This window comes from Haliotis asinina, chromosome 7 (genome assembly GCF_037392515.1).
Source record: "Haliotis asinina isolate JCU_RB_2024 chromosome 7, JCU_Hal_asi_v2, whole genome shotgun sequence".
NCBI lineage: Eukaryota > Metazoa > Mollusca > Gastropoda > Lepetellida > Haliotidae > Haliotis > Haliotis asinina.
Genome location: NC_090286.1, coordinates 38,571,630 through 38,594,315, shown reverse-complemented (window position 1 = coordinate 38,594,315; position 22,686 = coordinate 38,571,630). Strand labels below are relative to the sequence as shown.

At 41.1% G+C, this 22,686-nt stretch overlaps 1 protein-coding gene across 2 annotated transcripts in view; it reads left to right on the top strand.

Moving 5' to 3' along the window:
- The first annotated feature begins 7,985 nt into the window (after positions 1–7,985).
- Positions 7,986–22,686, top strand: part of LOC137291374 (acetylcholinesterase-like) — a 43,083-nt gene continuing 28,382 nt past the window's right edge. The window contains exon 1 of one of the 2 annotated variants that reach the window (XM_067822691.1): positions 7,986–8,264. In XM_067822691.1, the coding sequence (XP_067678792.1) occupies positions 8,061–8,264 (204 nt within the window). In that variant the 5' untranslated portion in view covers positions 7,986–8,060. The remainder of the gene's footprint in view (positions 8,265–22,686) is intronic. The other variant, XM_067822692.1, reaches the window with a different exon arrangement.

The following is a 22,686-nucleotide window of genomic DNA, read 5'->3' as shown; positions in this document are numbered from 1 at the left end:
ACAAGATTTTCTCAGGTCCAGTCATCATCATCAAGAAAACTAACACACTGGATCTCCGTTGTCAGTTGGCACCTTCTGTTCAGTTTAAAAGGAACTGTTTGTTTCTATCAAAATTATATACACTCAATGGAACACATGCAAGTGCTCTTTTATTCTTTTCCAGGTTTCCTGTGTGTATTGCACTGTGGGTGAACCCTTGGAAATAAGTGAATCAACACTTCTACGTTCATGCCTTCCCTTATTTGTTTCCACGGGTACATAATGATAGACTAAACGTTAGTCTAATGAATGTCTGGGATGGTATAGACTCTGACAAAACGGCAACCTGAAGACATGACGTAAGGTTCATTTGTCGCTATCTTCAATGCGTTACCAACGGCCGTTGCAACGTTTGTAGACGAGGCGTATCGCCAGGAACTGGTCCATGTAACTGACCCGTTTAGTGGCAGCTCGGCAATGGCGTGTGGCGGTGTTTCGTGTACCAGTAAGGTGGATCACATTACAGCATCTGCAATTCAAACAACAAATCACATTCTGTCGAAAGAGGGATCACGTTGTGCGGAATCGCAAATCCCACACTGACAAGTAGGTTTGAAAATTCAGGTACATAAAGATATCTGTACCGGATCATTGTCCTCATCATTTTTGCCAATACTCAAACAAAAATTCCAAAACGAAGTAATTTGTTTCTACTTTTCTTTGTCTTATTTTCCATAACAAATTTACAGAAGATTGTGTTCTTGGAAATAAATTGTGAGAGCGTGACAAAACCTTTCTGAAATTAATCTCTGATTGACCATAGAGACTTTCAACTTTGAAAAGAAATCATGGAGGTTCTACCGTGTAAGTATAAAAGCTGGAGGAAAGGTATAATTTCTAAGGTCGAACATGAAAAATGAATGTTAAAAAAAGAACTGCGAGAACGTATCAGTTTGTGAGAATCACCAGTAAATTCAAACACCACAAGGTGTCCACTGCCGTAATACTGTCTGTAGGACTGTTCTGGTTTTAATACAAGACGTTATGAAAATTTAGTACGTTATGAATGAGTGAGTGAGTTTAGTTTTACGCCGCACTCAGCAATATTCCAGCTATATGGCGGCGGTCTGTAAATAATCGAGTCTGGACCAGACAACCCAGTGACCAAAAACATGAGCATCGATCTGCGCAATTGGGGACCGATGACATGTGTCAACCAAGTCAGCGAACCTGACCACCCGATCCCGTTAGTCGCCTCTTACGACAAGCATAGTCGCCTTTTATGGCAAGCATGGGTTGCTGAAGGCCTATTCTACCCCGGGACCTTCACGGATTTAGTACGTTATGAAAATAAAATATGGTTGTTGAGGTTATGAAATAATTAGAGTTAACTTGCCGCTTGAAGTTGAAGATTCGTGGTTAAAATGTCATTTTAAGAAGAAATTCCAAACTGAAATTATTTTTATTGTAACTGTAAATCTAACATACATATAGTGATCAGACTGTTGGCATTTAGACAAATGTTCCAGGGGTTTCTTCAAAGGTCTGAAACAGAATACTAGTACGTTATTTCGGAGACAAGCGTCTCTATGCAAAGAAATCCTTTTATGTTGGTATCTAGCAATTTACATTTTTATTGAATTATGTTTCAGCGATTATTTTCCTAGTTGCAAGCTTAGTGAGGCTTTACTATTTCTCCGGAATCAGAATCACCCCTCTCCCCTTTCCCCTTCCCCGTCAAATGTTGCCCGTAAATCCTCCAGGCCTCTCGAACGCCAGTTGTTTACAGTCCAGAGTGGTTACGTCGTTTTCGGGGACGAAATTTCCAATTTCCAATGTCAAGTGGTAAAGCTTTTTCCCTAAATGGTAAATTTATTTCGTAAACACAGCCAATATTTCCTAGATGTTCAATTCTCAGTTTTCCTCTGATAGATGTCGTAATACATGAATGAATTAGTTTAGTTTTACGCCGTTTTTAGCAATATTCCAGCAATATCTCGTCAGGGGACACTGGAAATGCGCACCATACACTGGTAGGAATAGGGCCCGATTCTTCGGCGTGACGAGCGAACGCTTTAACGTAAACACTAGACTTACCCACCGTTCCTTGTAACATGTGACGTAAGATCCGCTGAAACACATTCAGTGCTGGATATTAAGTGTTCACCTGGAGCCAACACAAAGTGCCACATAAATCCTTGAAAATCATAACGATCAGTTCCACCTTTGGTAAGGAAGGACTGATTGATTGAGTTTAGTTTTTCGCTGCTTTTTGCAGTATCCCAGCAATAAAGGGTCATCACGCCGAAAACCTGGGTTCGAGTCTTCAAACGGGTACAATGTGTGAAGCCCGTTTCTGGTGTCCTTCGCCGTGATGTTGCTGGACTATTTCTAGAAGCGGCGTAAAGCTAAACTCACTCACCCACTCACTCAGAGACTAAACTTAAGTCTAGCTGGCTGTTATCATGCTGGAAACAGGTAGAAATGCAGCCACTAATACTTTCAGTGTTTAACAGAGGTCAAAGAGTATGGGCGAGGAACCAACAAGCCCAAAATATTGACGCTGTTGAGATCGTCCCTGGCCATTGACAAGAGTTTAGGATCGATCGATCGTTCTGAAACCAGACTCTACAACATCGAGTTCAAAAGGAAATCAGTTTGCTGTCAAAGCGACAGGAATATGAATTACGGATGAGATGATTAATTAAACGTCGTGGACATGCAGCTGATCTCCTTCTCATGCTAACAACAGACGACAGTTATACACATTGGGGTAATCGACTCTGGTCACGTGCCATATTTTCAGACAATTCCCGGTTCCTTGACAGACATGGTCGTGTCTGATGACTTCTAAATGCCAGCCTAGAACGTCACGACAGAGTATGATGGTGGATAGGATAGGTTATCACTTTCACGGAGTGAATCCCACTCGCTAGTGCAATGTGTAAGGAAAGTGCGACCTGTGAAGATTCAGGTTAGCATTGATCTTCACTAACTCATGCTTGTGATAAGAGGCTCCCTGACTTAGGTGACACATGTCATCTTATCCTCGTTGCGTTGATCGATGTTCATGCTGTTGATGACTGGATTGACTCGATTATTTTCAGACCGGAAGTTGGAATATTGTTGTGTGTTGCGTAAAACTAACTCACTCAAGAGAAGGTACGTGAACTGCACACTACTATCTGGACAACATCGTATGCGTTGCATCGACACAGTGGTAGTTGACTCTGGTCACGTGTCCTATTTTCAGATTACTTCCGGTTCTTTGACTGACGTAGTCGTTTCTGGTGACGTCTAAATACCAGCCTAAGACGTCATAGGCGGTGGATGGGTTATGCTGTGGCATCGCCTTCACTGAGTGAATCACACTCCCTATTCAGCAAGGGAAGTTCACGATGCACTACTATCTAGACAACCTGTCTCCACTATCTGAAACATTTTGTTTGTCACGTTTGGAGGCCGGGAAGACAACGATCTTATTCACCTGCACGACTCGTCAATGTTCATCGCCAGCAGAACAACATCCAAAAAATTCCATGGCCAGCAATGAGCCCAGACCCTCCCCATCTTGGACATGACATGGAAACGTGTGCATCAACGTCATGAATTTGGTCAGGTGCTGCAAGAGGAGCGGAACAGACTCCGTCATACAGCCATTAGGAGAGCTGTATCCAGCAAAGTCCCGTAGCCACATCATTGTTATAACACATGGCCGATACAAAAACGTCAGCTTTGGAATTTCCCATACCAGTTTTCAGTATCGACTGCGTTCATTACGTTCACCATTATACTTCACTTCCGGTTGTGATGTGTTGCCAGTTCGTTCATCAAAATCAAACAGCTATTATATTACTGGAGTCTTATATCTCTTAATTTTGGAAATGGTTTCGCAATATACTTTGCTTAAGAGCATATCATTTGAAGAAGCGTCCGCTTGTCATGAAAAATTTCATTCGCTTATCGATTCGCCACATTGGGCACGTCATGTCCTTTTCTTGAATATTGGTCAAAATGTCTAACAATGACTCACTCTCTCGTTACGTTGAATCAGGGTTCGGGGTGGACAGTTAAATACCTTTACACCATAAGGAAAAATGGTTAATTATCTTGTATCAGTCTGCCGGTGTGTAATTGTCCTTGAGAGTTAATTAAAGCACCATCACATATGTCTTACAACATACAAACCAATACTTGTTAAACTTGCTCCTTTGTGAAATGAGACTTGCGTATGCTCCCTTGATATAATATATATGCATTTCATTGATTTTATGTATGTTTGTTTACTCTATGTCATGTATATGACTCATGAGAATAAACTTTGACTTGACTTGCCTTGTATCAATATTAAGACAATATCACTGTAGGGGACACATGAAATCTGGGTTCTTCGGCGTAACGAGCTCACGGCTTAACTACTAGCTATAGGTTATCCCACCGCCCCGTAACAACATGATCCAGAACATATGAATCTATTCCTAAACGTGTACACCTGATATGATAACCCGCCCACCCTTGTTTCTAATCATGTGCCTTGCTATCTCGCGTGAGGTGGTGTTATCCCGTCACTGGGATGACATCTCGCACCCCCTGTAGCCTAGAATAACTAAATCCCTGAAATACACATATTTTGCACACACACCCCCCCCCCCCCCCCAAAAAAAAAAAAAAAAAAAAAATGAAAATAAAGAAAGAAACAAAAAGCAAAGACAAAAAAAAAACTCTAAAAAAACCCAAACCGAAACAAAACAAAATCAAACAAACAAAAAAAACCCTAAAACCAACCCCAAAAGAAAAAAATCAAAAAAAAAATCTTTGTGATAAAACGATATACAATAAATGAGATGCAATGAAAAGGACCCGGTATATTTTCTTCATTTTGAGAAGCTGAGGCTGTGAAAATCTAGACTTGCCACATTTTCTAGACCTGGGTGGACTTTTCTGGACATATTTACTTCAGGGTCTGTATGACATATTACCCGCAGTCCAACAGAATTTCGATAACAGACCCATGTTTGTTTAAACTCCTGACAAAGGCATTTGTTCCCCTACATATTTAATGGTCCATTATTTCAGTTTGCATTGCCGTTTCTAAACAAGAAGGTCTGTTGGGAGAAAATACAAAAAAAAAGGTTTAATTGTATCCCAAGTGTAACATGTCGGTCATTTTGAATTCTGTTGAATGTCGTAAAAGTGGTCACGTTTATTACACACTTTTAGGTATTCTTTCAAAGCAATTAAGCGTCCGGCATAATATTGATGTTGATATGTTTACATCGGCCTTCACACGACATGTTGTCGAACTCGAGTTTGAAAGTGTAAAAATTCCAAAATTCCAAAAACGCACCACCAACACCAATTTCAGAGTTGACAAACTGTTGTCGAGAAATAGGATCGGTTTCTATTCTCACCAACTCTTCCTTCAAACTCGGGTTTGTCGTGTGAAGTGTTGTCAAACTCATCGCAGTCGACAAAAGTGTCACGTGACCTCACAAACGACACGGACGTTTGACATGTGTTTGACGTGTGAAAGCGCGTGTTTGACAACTTTTAAAGATTAAACAACATGTGTTGTAAAATACTTAACTTTTGACGCGGGAAGGAGGCTTAATGCTTTAAAGATAGTCTGGCGATAGTTTGCGTGTCATCGCACTCATCGCTGCTCATAACATCTGTCATTGGTTTTCCCAGCCTATGTATTAGCTAACGCCATACAGGTTGAATCTCGTTGTTTGACACAGATGTACAGGACACAGACACACAGGAACATGTTGTACGTGAAGTTTGCGCTGATGTCAGCAGTTTTCAAACCCGTCTGTAAATGACCTTGACCTGACAAACCAGGGATTGAAAGCATGAGCAACGATGTATGGAGTCGTGATAACAGGACACAGTACAGCAGATTACAGCCAGACACAATGCGCATTAACACTCTGTCAGAATGTGGTGTTCTGATTAGGGCTGGTAATGGTCCAAAGTTTCTACCCGGATACCCCACCCCTATGACCCCACCCTACCCGAATACCCGTTATGTTAATTCCTGACAACAAATTTGCAAGAAATGGCAATGTGTTCTTCAGCTCGGAGGCTAAAATTTCGAGTTTAACCATGTATTATGTCAAAAATAAGTGACTATATTATTAATTTTCTAAATCTTCAAAAACAGTACTACTTTTTATTGGTGAAAAAATAACGTAATATATCATTACATTGTTTACATTGATAACGGGTCCGGTTTGTACTCTGGTTCAACTCATAACCCACTCGTCCCAGGTTCCGAGTTACCTGTCCCAGTCCTAGCTCTGATCATGATGTTTTGAGTACTGCGGCAGAAAGCCAATGAGGGTTTAGAGCAGTAAGCTGTCACACAAAGTACCCGCAGATCATGTTATCAGAATCGTGTCAATACATTTTAAAATGGAATATATCGGTTAGTTGTGAAAGCTGGGTAATTGCATGGCGTTGGTCGTGATATCTCTCGTTTGTCTGACGCGTCTGGGACAGCAGTGGTATACCCGTGGTGCAAATAATAGCAACGTTACACAATATACAATCACACCCAGGATCAGTCCATTAAATCTGATATCTGCGATTCCAGATAGACAACAGCATCTGTTAAAGTGCATGAATTCACCATTGATGCCTCTGTAGGTTTGCTAGGGACAAATGAAAATGCCATTGTAACGCAGGAAATTCTTATTCTGAAAGCTACTAGTGTGAAAAACATATGAACATGACGACATGTGAACAACTTAATTGACGGGATAAGTGAAATGGTATGGATATTAGAAAATGTCGTTATAACGTAGACATTTATCGTTGTTAAGGTTTCAATGAATAATGAAGTAGACGAAATGTAAACTGCTCAATTGGCGGGATAATGTGAAATGCGCTTCGTTTTGCAAATTAGATTTTGAAATTCGCTTCATTCTTCCATGTTGCTCGTGTAGGTTTCACGTGAAAACCAGGCGTCTATAACATGTTGGACGGGTCGAATGTCCAGTGTTCAATAATCACTGTTAACGATGCATCGACTCGGAGAAGTAGATACGGTCAGTGCATAATACAGAGTGTTTAGTTCTCATGCCAATAAATCTCTGTCTCCATTAAGTGAGTTTCCACGTGTATGGTTTCGCAAACACAATTAGCTGCGAAGGTTCGAGGTCGTTGCTTTTGACAGGACATTGTTTATATCCTCTCTGTACTGCTAAACATATTGTGAAAAAAGCGTTGAGTAAATATCATAATGGGCGGTCGATCAGCTTCCAGACTCATGTTGTCTCGTCATGCACTGCCGAGTCACGAAGCCTGTCAGGAACTAACCATTTCTCAGGGCTTCAGCCATACTGCTAATGTGAGCATTGGATTCGTTTGCCGTCTCGCTAATTCTTCGGCTTCTAATCAGGAGAATGCTGGGCACTTCCAACGAAGCGTCTCCAATAATGACGCCCCAATAATTTACCAACACTGCGTGATATATTGGGGTTTCTTACTCTCTTGACTTGTTCCGCTGTTCGTGAAATTATCGTCGCTTTCTCAAGCGCGAGGGACATAGCAATCCGTCAACCTGAAGGGTGTACCTCATCTGGAGGTCTTCTTTTTCAAATTTAATTTCTGTGTACTGGATGAGAATGTTTGAGCTTGCCTGTCAAGTGTACGTCTGCAGATTAACTAGAACGGTGACAGGTTGTATTTGAAGCAGACGATATTGTTAGCCAACGATAAGACTAATTTTGTTCAAAGGGAAGAAAAACTTCACTATAAATAGATGAACTTTGGTACGGTCGATGTGGATTCATCTCAATCAAAGGAAATAACGAATTTCGGTGACGACGAGAAAGTCCACAACTCTTACATTCTGTAATTGGCACCAGGACAGACGACTGCAGTCGACAGCAGACCTCTTCCTCGTTCACTGCATCTCAATTGTTTGGTATATGTATCATGCAGCGCTGTGAGACACTCACGTCTGCTGGAGCGTAGCAGACGATCTCCCAAGGCGGGAACTCGCACTTGCACTTCCGCGTGCGCGGTTATGCTCACGGGATACACTAAAGGAAACACGACCATCCATTTGGAAGATGTCACTCCCGAGGACAGGGCTCGTTGTCGGAGCCTACTTTATAGCTGTTGTGATCACATCGGGGGCTGAGGAATATGTCGTCCGAGACACAGCTTATGGACAAGTCAGAGGCATTGTTAAAACTGTGCTGGGTTCCAAGAAGGTTGAGAGATACTTTAGGGTCCCGTTTGCTGCACCACCTGTGGGAGAACTGCGATTCGAGGTAAGTGATGGTTTTGTGAACATATAAATTCATTTCCATTGAAATGCAGCAAATGTTGAATCAATAATCCCTTCACAAGACGCGGAAAATTAATCAGGTCGTGAGACTTTCCATTTCCGTGTACCTGTTTCTCAGTGGCTTTACTACGAACTATCTTTTTTTAAAAAGTAATCCCCCTTGTTGTTTCGATAGGTGCGTGTCATGTATGGCGTACTTTTTAAAATTATTTATCCGATGAAGCTGTCGACATGTAGATATCCAGGTGAGGCCTGTAAAGAAACATGCCTAGGGTGTGTCGTTTCAGTTACTCCCTGTGCATTTACGTTCCGCACATAAAGAAACTGACAGACATGAAAGCAGTTTCCCAAAAGGTCGGAAGACGAAATACTAGGATTTCATTTGACTAACACGCCAGCAGAAATCACATATCCAATCCGATGCATAACATACCGACCTCACTGTCTGTGTAGCTGTAATCTAGTTTGTAAGATCACATAAGATCACATGCTCGAAGTTTAGGTTGGTTTATTCACCACCAGTGACAGGGTTCGATTCCCCTCTTGGGTGCTATGCGAAGGCCACTTTTGGCCACGTTTCGATAACTTCACACTCACAAATGAACCTGGTACTTTGGCTTATGACTTCACGGAGTCCACACAACACTTTACATTGACGACGGACCATAGGTCCAGCATCGTCGTTACGTATGTGAATACGTCTTTAAGGTTTATTGTATACGATTCAAAGGAATTTACCTGCCTCCCCACCGCTTCACATTACTACTGACAATATGTCTTTAGCAGAATCGAGTGATCCTTCACAGCTTCTGAGGAGTTTATTTTTAGGATGCAGATATATAAGATGTTCTTGTGTTAAGCCTATCTCTCATCGATTGCTGATTGGCAGTGTCTGATCTTGTAAACGGACGTCGTAATCGACATTATTTCGAAACTAACTCTGCACGACGAAGGCCATATGGCTGTGTCGCGTTCCTCGCCGGGGTGTCTCGTTCCTCGCCGGGGTGTCGCTTTCCTCGCCGGGGTGTCGCGTTCCTCGCCAGGGTGTCCTGACGTAACGGTTAGTTATCTGACGGTGGAACTCTGGCTATGTTATGCTCATATCATGTTTCACACTCATCTTGAACCTCTCTTGGCCTCTTGACAATAAATAACGGTTCACTTAATTACATTTACTATGAACGAATGAGTTTGCTTTAACGCCTCTGTTAACGGCTAGTATTCCAGTCATACCGCAATGTGCTTGATTTCTTGCTGGGGGGGGGGGGGGGGGGGGGGGGGGGAAGCCCAAAGTGACGCAGGTCTTAGATATTGCCCATTCTGGTGAAAGCTACAGACCGGGATAAGATGCTGACATGTTTCCGTAATCCAATCATTTACGCTGATACCAAATTATCCTGTTAGAAAATATTTCAGAACCTATTTGAATAGGCAACAGTTTCGGGTTTCTGAAGGTTATCTCCAGCGGCTACTTTATCATGATAATGCGCTGGAGCAGCCTAGTCGTTAAATCGTTCGTTTGTCATATTTGCGACATGGGTTGGACTCCCCACGTGGGTTCAGTACGCGATGTTCAGTTTCCGGTGTCTCTACCCCTGATCTTAACGTTACCGGAATGTTGCTAGAACTATGTTCACTCGATGCCTAAATACAAATCCGTGAAGCAGATGTACAGATTAATTATTGTAAATAACCTGTTGTGTTGACTGATAACCATACATCGACTTGTAGGTGATGCGTTTAGTTTAGTCACCACTGTCTGTCGCTGGAAGATCTACTCTCATATTCTATATCATTCAAAAATATGTTCATGTCGAAAAGAAACAGTGAGTGAGTGTGTTTTGTTTTACCCGGCTTTTAACAATACTCCAGCAATATCAACGCTGGGGACACCTGAAATAGGCTTCTCATATTGCACCCATGTGGGGAATCGAACCAAGGTCTTCGACATGACCGGCAAACGTTAATTAACCACTGGGCTACCCCACCGCCTTGGTGGATAAAGTGAACCTTCTAGTTACGAATTCACGGCTATCAACACTTTTGCTGAACTGGGATGTTTTCGAAAGCGCAAGGGCTTACGACGTTACCCTTAATGGAGGCATTTAGTATCACGTGACCTTGGGATCGAGTCACCGACCTTTTGACCCATGTGTAAAAAGACCCCCTTTTGTAACCGAACTAGTGCGCATCATTCCAAAAGAAATATACTGAAAAACGCACTAGAGATGGTAAACAAAGATTCCTAGCATCTTGTTACCGCCATGTTGAATATTTACAAGTATTTGTCGTAAAACATTAACGTTAACGTTATGTTAACGTTTCTTTTTAACATATAATGGACTTTATGTGACGAGACGATTGTGAGACGAGACGATGCCTAATTAACTCACTCTATTAGCTAGCAACGGATACACTGACACTCGCACTGACCTACCTTTTGATAGAAGTAGGTTCAGCCAATGATCCACTATCGGGCTCATCTTTGCTTGGTGTGTCATTGTAACCTAATTGCTTAAATCGATACTCATGATGTTAATTACTGATTTGTCTGGTTCAGACTCGATTATTTACACAACGCCGGAAATCTTGAAACCTGGTTTAACAACAACAAACAAACAGACAAAACTAATGGTAGACCAACTCCTAATGATTATGGTATTCTGAAAAACATGGTATAGCCACATACGCTGCGCACAGTGAAAATCATACAGATATATGAGTGAGTTTAGTTTTACGCCGCTTTTAGTAATAGTCCAGCAATATCACGGCGGGGGACACCAGAAATGGGCTTCACTCAATGCACTCGTATAGGGAATCGAACCCGTGTCCTCGGCATGACAAGCGACCAATTTTACCACTAGACTACCACACCGCCACACAGATATATGACGTTTTACAACGTAGCACCTACAGTTGTGGACGTTTGCTTTCTTTAGTCTTACCTCCCTTTCAAAACCATTTTGCTTTTAATAAAACTAGTTATTTAAATCCGTTGCTATTTGTCTAACAACAGAACAATCGTAATGTCCAACAGCCTCTGACAATCTCAAGGCAAGTTTACAAAGCATGTAATCATTTTTGTCATTGCAAAGTCAAAAGTGTTAATCTAATTCCACATTCAGTTTAAGTAATTCTGTCTATCTTTAATAACCCCCTGACCCTCTTGAAAAAGCACGAACCTTGGCAAATATCGTCAAAACCAACTGTAGATCAATAATTGATGATTACAGTCTGACTGAAGAACGGGGAAAAGAGACATTGCAAAATATACACTGACTTTGGTTACAATAGCGCAGTCTTTGTAAGCTGCAGCTACCCAGACTACAATGCAGATTCTGCGATAGGCCTTCCTCCATATGAAAACCCAACGCTATTTCAAATACAGGCCAAACCAGCGTTCCTGTAAGTATCATGAGAAGCGATGTGTGGTCTACCTATTAATGGTACTTGGATCATCTATGATGCATCACATTTATATCCGGTGTGTACAAAGTCATCAGACATCTGATTGCAGCAGCTGGTATTAGCCTAGATCGGAACACAACGCTATCATTGTTACACACTAGACTCGGCGACAGGTCTAGGCACAGGACTTAGAACGTGATTGCGAACGACTAACATGATGAAGGTAAACGAACTGTAGTGACAACTCTGTGTGACTGGTTGCAATGTCGAGAGTTCCAGGAGAACATTGGCGCTAATCTGGGCATGGTATTTGTCTGAAAGCTGGATCTGTTAGCTCGTGAATATTAGCTGTCAGAAGCGATGTATTTGAACCTTTTACAAATTAATGCCTTAGCTAGTAATGGGTAAAGTTGATTCACATTCAGGGCAAGTAAAATCGCCTGAAACTGCATTAAAGCAAATTTCTGTTCTCGGGAATAACGTCCATTCAGTTAAATGCTTGAACATGTCTTCCCTAATGTTTGGATTCGCCTGTTAACATTCCATAAGTAGGCTACTATTTATATGCATTTATCCTGTTAGTTGAAGGCAGCGAGACTGAATAAGTATAGTCTGAACTATGGTCTTTTCGTGTCTTTTAATTAAAGAATAGGAGAATGTTTTCCAGCAGAACTAATTTAGATGATGTGTTCTGCAATTCTTCAAACAGCTGACACAAAATACGGTGAAGCATTCCTGAAACAAGCTCTTAAAATCTATTTCTGTTGCACTAACATTATTCAAAGAACTCTGAAATAACGAATAAGGACGAAAGCGGATTCATGGGCTATTTTCATTGTAGCCATCACTGCGTTGTTTTACTGCTCTGATATTGCGTGAGGGCTTCTTTAATGTAGACCCCATCTTTTCAGTCAATGATACGTGTATATGGTGTTCCAGTGTATAGTATTCTTCTAGTAGCTGAATAACATCCGAGGACATGGTAACTCCAAGGTAAAAGTGAAACAAGTGTCAACGTTCGTAGTGTAGATTATTTAAAGATGTTCTTGAAAACAGTGTTCGTGGTTTGTTTGGATAAAATATGTGGAGTGAGTGAGTGAGTTGAGCTTTACGCCCCTTTTGGCCTTTTAGCAATATACCAGCAATATCACGGATATAGAAATAAGCTTCACATATTGTATCCACGTGGGTATTCGAACCCTGGTCCTCGGCTTGACGAGCGAATGCTTTAATCACTGGGCCACTCAACCGCCCCTAAAATATGTGGAGTCCATGTCTTGTGTTGCAAGAAAAAAAAGAAACTGCATAATTTAGGAGAATATATTGTGTTTGCTTTAGTTCATGCAATTTCAATGGTGAAAAGGTGGAACGTCACACAAAGAGGACAAAGAGATCGTCAACACAGCAGCAGCCTTTATTGTTGTGTTTCTGTTTACTTGAGTCCACAAGATGCCGTCAAAGTCAGTGCCTTGTATCGTCACCATTGGCATCAATACCGCTCGGCACAGACTGGATAAGTCGACGATGTCGCTCTTTCGGAATTCCTCTCCTCTTCCTGCAAAGTGATGGCCAGTTGTGGAAGTGTTTGAGTCTTGTTTGACGTGACGAAACGTGACGTGAAAGGACTTCGTTGATGTACCGATTTGCTGGCAAATTCCTTCCAACCATCACTAAATCAGCTTTTTTCTGCTTGATATCGTACCCCACACAATGACACTGTACTCTCCGAATCTGTCCTCCTGTCGAATCAGTTGCAAAAAGTTAATTTCTCCAACGGTAAACACGCTGTCTTCCATCTCCACGGTGTAGAAGAAATCACTGAACCAGCCTCGATCTTGGGTGGAATTGGTCTGCAGGAAACGATCGCAAAGGCGAGATATGGTGCTCCGTTGAACGTCTGAACTACACATCGTGACTCCCCAGCTTCACGGCGGCCTATGGCGATGTTTTGATTTCTTACGGTCACTCGTGGCGTGGTGATTTCCTCTTTTCCATGCAGAGGCGAATGACAAAACTAAAACAACGTTTGCCTTTTTATAGTGATCGATACTACATGCGTTTCCGCTTACTTTCACGTGCATTTTGCTTTGCATGTTGTCTTGGCGACTTTATTGCATAGATTCCTTCAAACACTTCTAAAATAAGGGAAAAATAAGAATTTCCGCGTTTTGCCGCTACAGCTGTTTACAATAGCACAAAGATGACATTTCTTTAAAGAAATAGCATATTTGTACTGTTTTTGCCACAGACACTTGAGGCCAGCACTCTCAAAATCACCTATGCGTTATTTTATTTGAAGAGTGTAGTGCATTTACAATACACATTCATCTCAAGAAATTGTCTTGGATAGGAATAAGTGGCCCAAGTCATCCCGTATCTTACGTATTTTCTCTTTTGGGGGGTAAAACGTGGTTTGCTGGTACCAAACCCTTACTCGAAATTCCATTTTCACTCCTGATTCAGCAGTCGGGATGGAATTATTGTCAATAATCAAGGCAGAGACTCTTGTAACTATATTTTACTAAAATGCTACTAGTTTCGTCGTAGGTACAGGGTGTAAGATGACGCATTACTAAAACATACGATGGTGAATGCGATGCCGAGTTACAAATGACCACATATGTTGTAGAATTACCAGATGATCCTGGTATGGCCAAGGTACGTAACTCTGTACAGCTTGCTGCCACTTGGATTACAGAACTTCATCCCATCTCTTGCTAACAAAGTACATCTGCACGGAACGGTATCCGTCTTTAGTATCTTTCTTTGTTATTGCTTATTAACTCGCTGACGGGTTATAGTAATCTGTAGCTTCAAGCATTGAAGGCCATTCTGTTGTTAAAGAGGGAACTTCGGGGAACGTGTAAATGGTTTCTGAAGGATGTATTATTCTTTAGAGTGGAAAGTACCAGGACTGATCAGCCATTACGGTGCGTGAGTGAGTTTAGTTTTACGCCCCACTCTGCAGTATTCCACCTATCTGTAAATAATCGGGTCTGGACCAGAAAATCCTGTGGTCAATCTGGACAACTGGGAACTTATGATATGTGTCAACCAAGTCAGCGAGCTTGACCACGCGATCCCGTTTGTCGCCGCTTATGACGAGCATTGGTTACCGAAGGCCAATTTTCTAACCCAGATCTTCATGGGTTTATCAATCATTACAAATGATGAGATAAAAGATGTACACTACATGAATTTAACGCCGTATTGTTATTGATGATTAACACATAAACGGAGGATGGCGAGTTAATGGACACTGGTGCCAGATGTTGACGGTTACTGTCTTGAAGGATAGTTCTTCCCGTCAGTCGCTAGCTTGAGTCGCCGAAGATAAAGTCTAACAATGATCTACACTGGTTAAAAGGTTCATCAAGTACGTGTTGGACTAATTAATTTAATTCTTTTTCGTTTATCAATCAAATTATATTTTTAAAAATAACATCATCCAGAGTAGTGTAGAGCTCTGACAACTAGCCTTGTAGTGCATCTTTTGTGTGTGTGTGCGCGTGCGCGTGCGTGTGCGTGTGCGAGTGCGTGTGCGTGTGCGTGTGCGAACTATCCATTATATGCAAAAGGGCACTTGAAGGGCGATTATTAGAAGTAGTGTTAAAGGTTCACACCAGATGTTCGGATGTTAAACATTGAAAATCAACCATTTGATAAACTCAACCAAGATGTATAGTTTCTTTTTCTCTTCAGTTCAGATACATCTCAGGAATTCATCGCTAGATTATACAACACCCATCTGTTGGAATTCATGCTGCGGTGGTACCAGATGCCGTGTCGTAAATACCACAATTGTGGTTGGCTTCTTAGAAACGTGTAATCGTGGGTTCGAATCCTAGATTATGTGTGTAGGTGGTCAGCCCAAGACCGATGCTCGCGGTGAACGTAAATTACGTACATGACTTGAGGCATTCCCTCTATGAAGCTGGCAGACCGTGATGGAGCTAGCAAACTGTTCCAAACGGCGTTAAACTAAAATCGCTCAGTCAATACGTGGAGTAATGGTCCACGTGCCTGTCTACTGCAGAGAATTTCAAGATGCCTCGAAACACGTGCCCATCAGGCAATGAAGGAGGGCATCCGGCTCCCTCGTCGCTGACCTGAAAGCAACACTGTTTACAGTGCCATGCTGATAAGATAAATCTGAATTCACTACCATAACACACGATAATAAACCACGATAAGGTCTCCATGTAGAAATGTATGGCCAATTGCTTGAGATGAATATAGTCTGCCCCACAGTCTCTAATCCGTATTACTTTCCCTGCCGCATTGTCCTCTGCAATGACATTGCCCTAAGTGAAGCAAGTCTAGATTTGACTCAGAATCTCTAATTTTCTTGGGGCTCCGTTTCAGATCAAATGATTTTGTTTGTTACTACATCTATATTCAGAGACTAAACGTCATAGATGAATGCTGTGGAGATGCAATACGCGTTCTATTATGTATGTTATAATACTTCTTTCAACGGTGAAGAATTGTTTTATATTTTAATAAAGACGTTCAAAAAACAATATCTTATTATAAAATGCCGTTTTAGAAGATTTCTAGACTAACATTTAGTCTATGAAATGAACAGACTTTACAGACAATAAAAAAACACTGTTAATAAAAATAATCATAAGATAAGTTGAAAAGGTGTTCAGAGACTTTCTTCATTTTCAGAAAATGTGAGTATCTAAACTTGCTCTATCTAAACTTGATCCATATTCTAGACTAGCATGGACTTCCTTTCATAGATTCGTACCAAACAAAAGTCTGTATGACAGACTGTTCGACAAGTCAGACATAAGTGATGAAGTACAATGTACAGACAAGCCAAGTATGGTGTAAAACATTGAGCTCAATAAAAAATGAAGTTGCACCTAAATGACCATTGACACATGTTTTTGCAACCAACATCCCCTCCTCCCTACAACACGAATCTCTTTTTCATTGACTTTCAGAGATGAAGGAAAACTAAGTTCTATGTTTGTCATCTTCTCTATTGCAATTAGTGCAATGTTTTGGTGTAGGTACTTACACCATTTTCAAGCAAGTGTTGGTACCTACACCTAAATCACTCATTGTAGGAAAGTTGAATATCCGTAGAACTTGGTTTTCATTCATCTTTACAACTTCTAAATGCCTCTTAAAGGTGTTTCAAAGATAAGGAAACAAACATCGAGTGGATGATGTCCGCGCTTTTAACACTACTGCGGAAACATCACGGAGGATGACAGTAAAATTGGGCTTATCACATGGTACCGATGTAAGGAATCGAATCCGGTTCTGCGATGCTACAGCTGAAAGCTATAACCATTAGACTACCCCGACGTTCCATGGACAATTGAGGCAGATTACATTTGGTAAATTACATTAGTTAACACGATAAGAACCTTGATAAACTGTTATGTCAATCACAACACATGCATCTCATTCCGCTTCTAAGTGTGTCACGTTTGGATATGCCTGATAATACATCTTGAGACTTTAACCGGACGTACTGGAGCCAAATCCAATTTCCATATCACGATTTTACAAACATGCACGTTTTTCGCAGACATTATTAGAAACAGGAGATCCGGATCAGTATCTAAACCCACTTCCCGCCCCTGGCACGATTCCGCCGAGTTGAAAAACAAAACTGTGATGACCGCCTACCGTAAATCACAAATGTTTTAGAGTGCATGATATTTTGTTACGAAAATTGCGAATGGCTTGAGCTGTCAAAAATATCATGACTCGGTTTGCTGGTCAAACGCAATAAACAATATATTATCCCTTTGTTATTCACCAGATCATCTAATCAACACAACCAAATATTTAGACAATACATTGCAATAACAAAAACTTGGTGGAAGATTACTAACACTCACATGTCATATGTCAAACAAGGGATACCCAAACAAAAGCTAGTCAGTACGACTGATAGTCCAGACAGCCTTTAGAGCCGTTTGATAGGCCGACAGCAATGAACGAGCATGGATAGGTGTTATGATACTTATTCGGAGATCAGCAGCCATTGGTCGATGATTATGAGATGAGATGACACCAGGTGTTCGTGGTAGGCATGTGGTACTCCCCAGTACGTACCACCCATCCCACCTGTACAATGAGCATGAAACGTATGTTTGTTGCCCACTATGTGCATGAAGCATGTTTGTTACCCAATCTGTGATGGTCAGTATTGTCAGTGGAGACGATGGAGAAGAATATAAGATAGCTGGCAGGCGCCTCACTCGGTTATTTGTAGCCAGGAAACTATTACTCCAAGTGGGAACCTTAGATTCAGACACTGATTCACCATGCCTATACAGTTAGAATCGTGCAATGAGCATCGTAAACTAAACAGATGATTGACGATTATGATTAAACGTTTCCCGTATACACACCATGTGCCCTACATTCAAACTAAATCAAATTTTGTGTGAATGCGTATGGTGCACTGTGAGTGAGTATGGTTTTAGGCCGCTTTTAGCAATATTCCAGAGATATCACGCTGGGGGACACCGGAGCAATGGGCTTCTTACATTGTACCCATGGTGGGAATGTACGCCATGACGAACAAACGCTTTAACTACTGGGCTATCCCACCACCCGTGTATGGTATACCGTCATTAACACAGTTTCCTTACATCTGAAGTGACTGGAGTTAATCGATGACAGTCACAATCACGGATATTAGCTACAGTAACTGTGGCAAATATATATCAATTCTTAGATCGACCGAGTCATGGTACCACATTGCATATTTCTGAACCTTAACATTTGTTTCCATGCAGCATGTAAATTAGATCGTAAACTATATAACCTACTTCTTATGCCCCATTCCCTTCCGAAAAGATGACAGATGATATACATATACAAATAAAAGTATTCTTTTGGCAATTGCACATTATCAGTATGCTGGTGATACTAAATACCAACCAATCAACCTCTTACAATACACCGTTGTTTAGAAAGTGGTCAAATGTAACATACGTTATATTTGGTATTACACTTTCTCAATGAAGTTAGTAAACCTCGAACTCATGCCCGTCCCATGTCTGATTGTTGGATGGGACCTTGTTACGAAGGAGAGCGAACTGGAATATTAATATGTTTCAAATGTCTAAAGCGATGGCAAAACATTAACGTATCGGTGGCAATTCTCATAAACACATTAAAAAACAAGTCAGTTGAACAAACACGGGAATACAAGGAGTAAGTCAAACTGATGGCTTACGTCAAACATGGTTTCCGTTCGGGTTGTGTCAAATTTAGAGTGAGTGAGTTTAGTTTCACGCCTTAACCACAAGGCCACCCCACCACCCCGTCAAATGTATTAATTGAATCTACGTTTAACCACAATGAAGCTTAACTAAACCTTTGATACTGAAACAACCATTGTATCTCAATCATCCGTGCCCTTCTATACGTGCTTCAGAAAGCCGAGTTAGTGTAAGTAACCCTGGCGCTGTCTGTCAAGATTTGATCAGTAACTCTTTTGCCCTGTTACTAAAGGGGATCCGTCTCTACCGGGAAACAACCAGCTCGTCATTTCACATGAATCCCCTGTTGGCGTAGATGTTGAGCTTCTTGTAGATAAACAGCGTTAGACTTTTATGAGTGTTTCCAAGATAAAGAAATCAGGGAAGGTTGTGACTGATCTGGCTGTTGATAGTAAACGGAATTTCCAGGGCCCTGTTTCACCAAGCTCTCGTAAGCCTAAAATCTCGTAGGTTTTCCCGTAGCCGTTGTGCCTCCTGTACTGTAACACAGGAGGTACGGATGCTGCGAGGGAAGTTACGAGATCTTAGACCTACGAGAGCTTTGTGAAACGGGGCCCTGACTTGTATTAGAGTGTATTAGATTTTGAAACATTTTCACAGACAACTTGCACATTAATGGTTTATATATCTTTATTGAAAGGCCCAACAATATTTTATATCTGCCGTTGATCTTTAACGCCTTTCTGACATTGATATAGACTGACACCACGGTCTGGTCGTAACAAAGTGTGTGTGTGTGTGTGTGTGTGTGCGTGCGTGCGTGCGTGTGTGGTATCTATTTCCTGTGATCCTAATTGGCTTCAGAGGAATTACAACTGAATAACTAAGTGTCGATGCCTCCAAAAATAGGAAGATGTGGGGAACAAAAATATCAGCTGACGAATTCAAACAAAGGATTCCATGCTACCCGCGTTCACCTATCTCCGCTTCACAGCGCGAGGTTATGACATTTATTACTGATATCCTTTGACAAATACACAAAAAAACTATGAAACAGCATTTTTGGAAAGAAAACCCCCATTATCCACGTTTCAAAAGTTCAAAGAGGACAGGTGTAACCTTTTCACATTGTTGAGAGGTAAGCAGTCGATGCCTGGAGCTACCAGCTTTACATTTCGAATCTGTATATGTGAAATGTTTCGAAGAAAGTTAACGATACGTAGAATATTAAAAGCCATGCGCAGGCAATCAGTTACATTTAAATATGTGAAATGTTGCTAAGAGAGTTAAAATAGGTAACATAATAAACGGAGGTGCAAAATCAACATTAGCATTGCATTATAATATTCTACAGTATCAATATGAACAATGGTCCTCCTATTATAATGCATATATACGATGTTGTGTATGTTAATTGCATTTAGCTGCATATGCGGTTATTGACACACCAAAACCTCAAACGGTAAAAGTGCAACAGAGCAAACGGAACAAAATTCGAAGTAAACAGTTCCAGTGATTTGTGCTCATGAAGGTTTGTGCCAAGGGTCCCTGATTTGTTTCCGGTGAAAAATTGAGTAGCCTTTTCATGTGTTTCTGACAGAGGTCAAGGCAGGATACGCCTTCCTTTACCTGGTAGCATCACAATTGATGGGAGCTGAATATATTTTGTCACTATGAGAATGCCTATTCCTCAGAGTTTCTAGAATTAACTTTGTAAGTTACAAGGTGTGCAAAGCCCGCAATAATACATTAAATGATATACATTTTCATCATGGCCCACAAGAGATCGCAGTGCTAGCATTATTTGTTTTTCTAACCCTGACATTCAGCTTCGGCATCAGTGCTCTGAGGTGTTTTGTAAATGCAACCATAATCGTCTTGAGAATGTTCTTATGACTGCCATGGGACCAGATCTTTCCTGTAGATGGACAGCCCGCGAGACGTTTGATTTGTTTCAAGGCCGTAAAAATTAAGATGTATGGGTGAACAATTTCTTTCGTATAACGAAGAGCAAGTTTCGGTGAAAGTTAACACATTTTATCAAGCAATCGATGGTTGAGATTCCCTATGTGCGTATGTAATATGGAATTTGTTCGTGCGTTTGTCTTACCTTTAATTAGTAATTTTAACTGTCCCTCAAACAAGGAGGTAAAACATGTCGACGTAAAGTGTCCATGAACATTCATTGTAATATCTCATAATTAATAATTATATATATAATTATGACTGAAAACTTCTCAACAGAATGAAAATAGCTCATTGTGGAATTTCGTTCTGTATGTAGTTCCCAAATGTGCTATTAGTGAAATTGAATTTGCCCTGGTCTGGCGGTAAGGAGGTCTTAGTATTTTTAAGAACGAATAGGTCTGCCATTATTGCCAACGTTTTGAGACATGTGATTTAGTAGGAAATAGTGACAGGCCTATGTTAGTTAATGCGATGGTAAACTCACGTTGGTCGTGTAGCAATATTCCAGCAATATCACGGCGGGGGACACCAGAAATGGGCTTCACACATTGTACCCGTGTGGGGAATCGAACCTGTGACACCACCGTGACGAGTGAATACTTTAACCCCAAGACTACCCCACCGCCCCCGGACTGGCTGTAGCGTTCAAACTGTGTGAAGTGTGCAATTTAAAATTCTTGCGTTCTCAACATGTTTAGTATCAGCATCGTACCTCGGTCCTCACCTGTCGGGAGTTGTCAGGTTCACCTTGCATACCTTTCTCTTCAACGGCGATCTTCGCTGGGATCCAGTACAAATATATAAATGGATTTCTTGGAATATATGCGTCTTTTGAATCAAGAGAGTATGTTTAATGCCATGCGTTTGTGGTGCTTCGGCTTTGTTATCAACCAAGTATCGTTTTTCTGTGCCTGTAAGTTTACTAATTGTGAAATCCTTATGTACTTCACCGATCCACAAATATATATAAAAGTACATGCTATGTATTAACATAGAAAATCCCTTAACGCTTTGAGCAGACACAAATACATGGAAATATATAGCCGTCAATATTATTACCTATAGTGACTATTTCGTGGGTAGGTATGGACTCATGTGACATGGCGAGTCTATAAGAGCATGATTCTGATAATTGGGACTTTAGGAACAGTTTATACGTCGGTGGCTGTACGTGTGGGTGCATAGATCTCTAATTAATTTATCCGGAAAACACGTTGTCTGACGTATCTATTTCCGTTCGACATATAGGAATACAAAGGCACAAAGGCAGCTTACCAATTAGTGGCGATCGTTAATCAGGACTATCTGACGGGAACACTTTGTCGGTAGGTACTGTAAATCGGTGTAAGAACATGATCCCTTGTGATGTTCCGCCTAAAGCTATAATTAAGTGTCTAGAAATAGCCTCAGAAAGATACGTCAAAGTTTGAAACAAGAGGAGTTGGACATGTGTTGTGTTCCTGGTACTTCTAATTTCTTGACTAATTAAGGAGATATTGTAAACGAAGTACATGCTTGAACTGCCTTGATACGACCGCTGTTATAACCAGGAAGTACATGTTATTTGTTCTTTCAGTCAGAATATAAGTCATACGCTTTTGTCTTTCGTGACAGTAGTCTTTAACTGGATAAAGTACAGTCTTGGACGTAACGGTACCATTGTCTTCCTGTTTGGAGATCTTTCTGTCTAGTCTAAGATACAGAATCCCAGGAATCAGCAACAGAGATGTTGAAGACACTGGATGTTAGTGTGGTGTCCCGGTTCACTGTCTTGCTTGGAGCTGGCAACGGGGTATCAGTTACAGACCTATTGATCCAGACACTGTC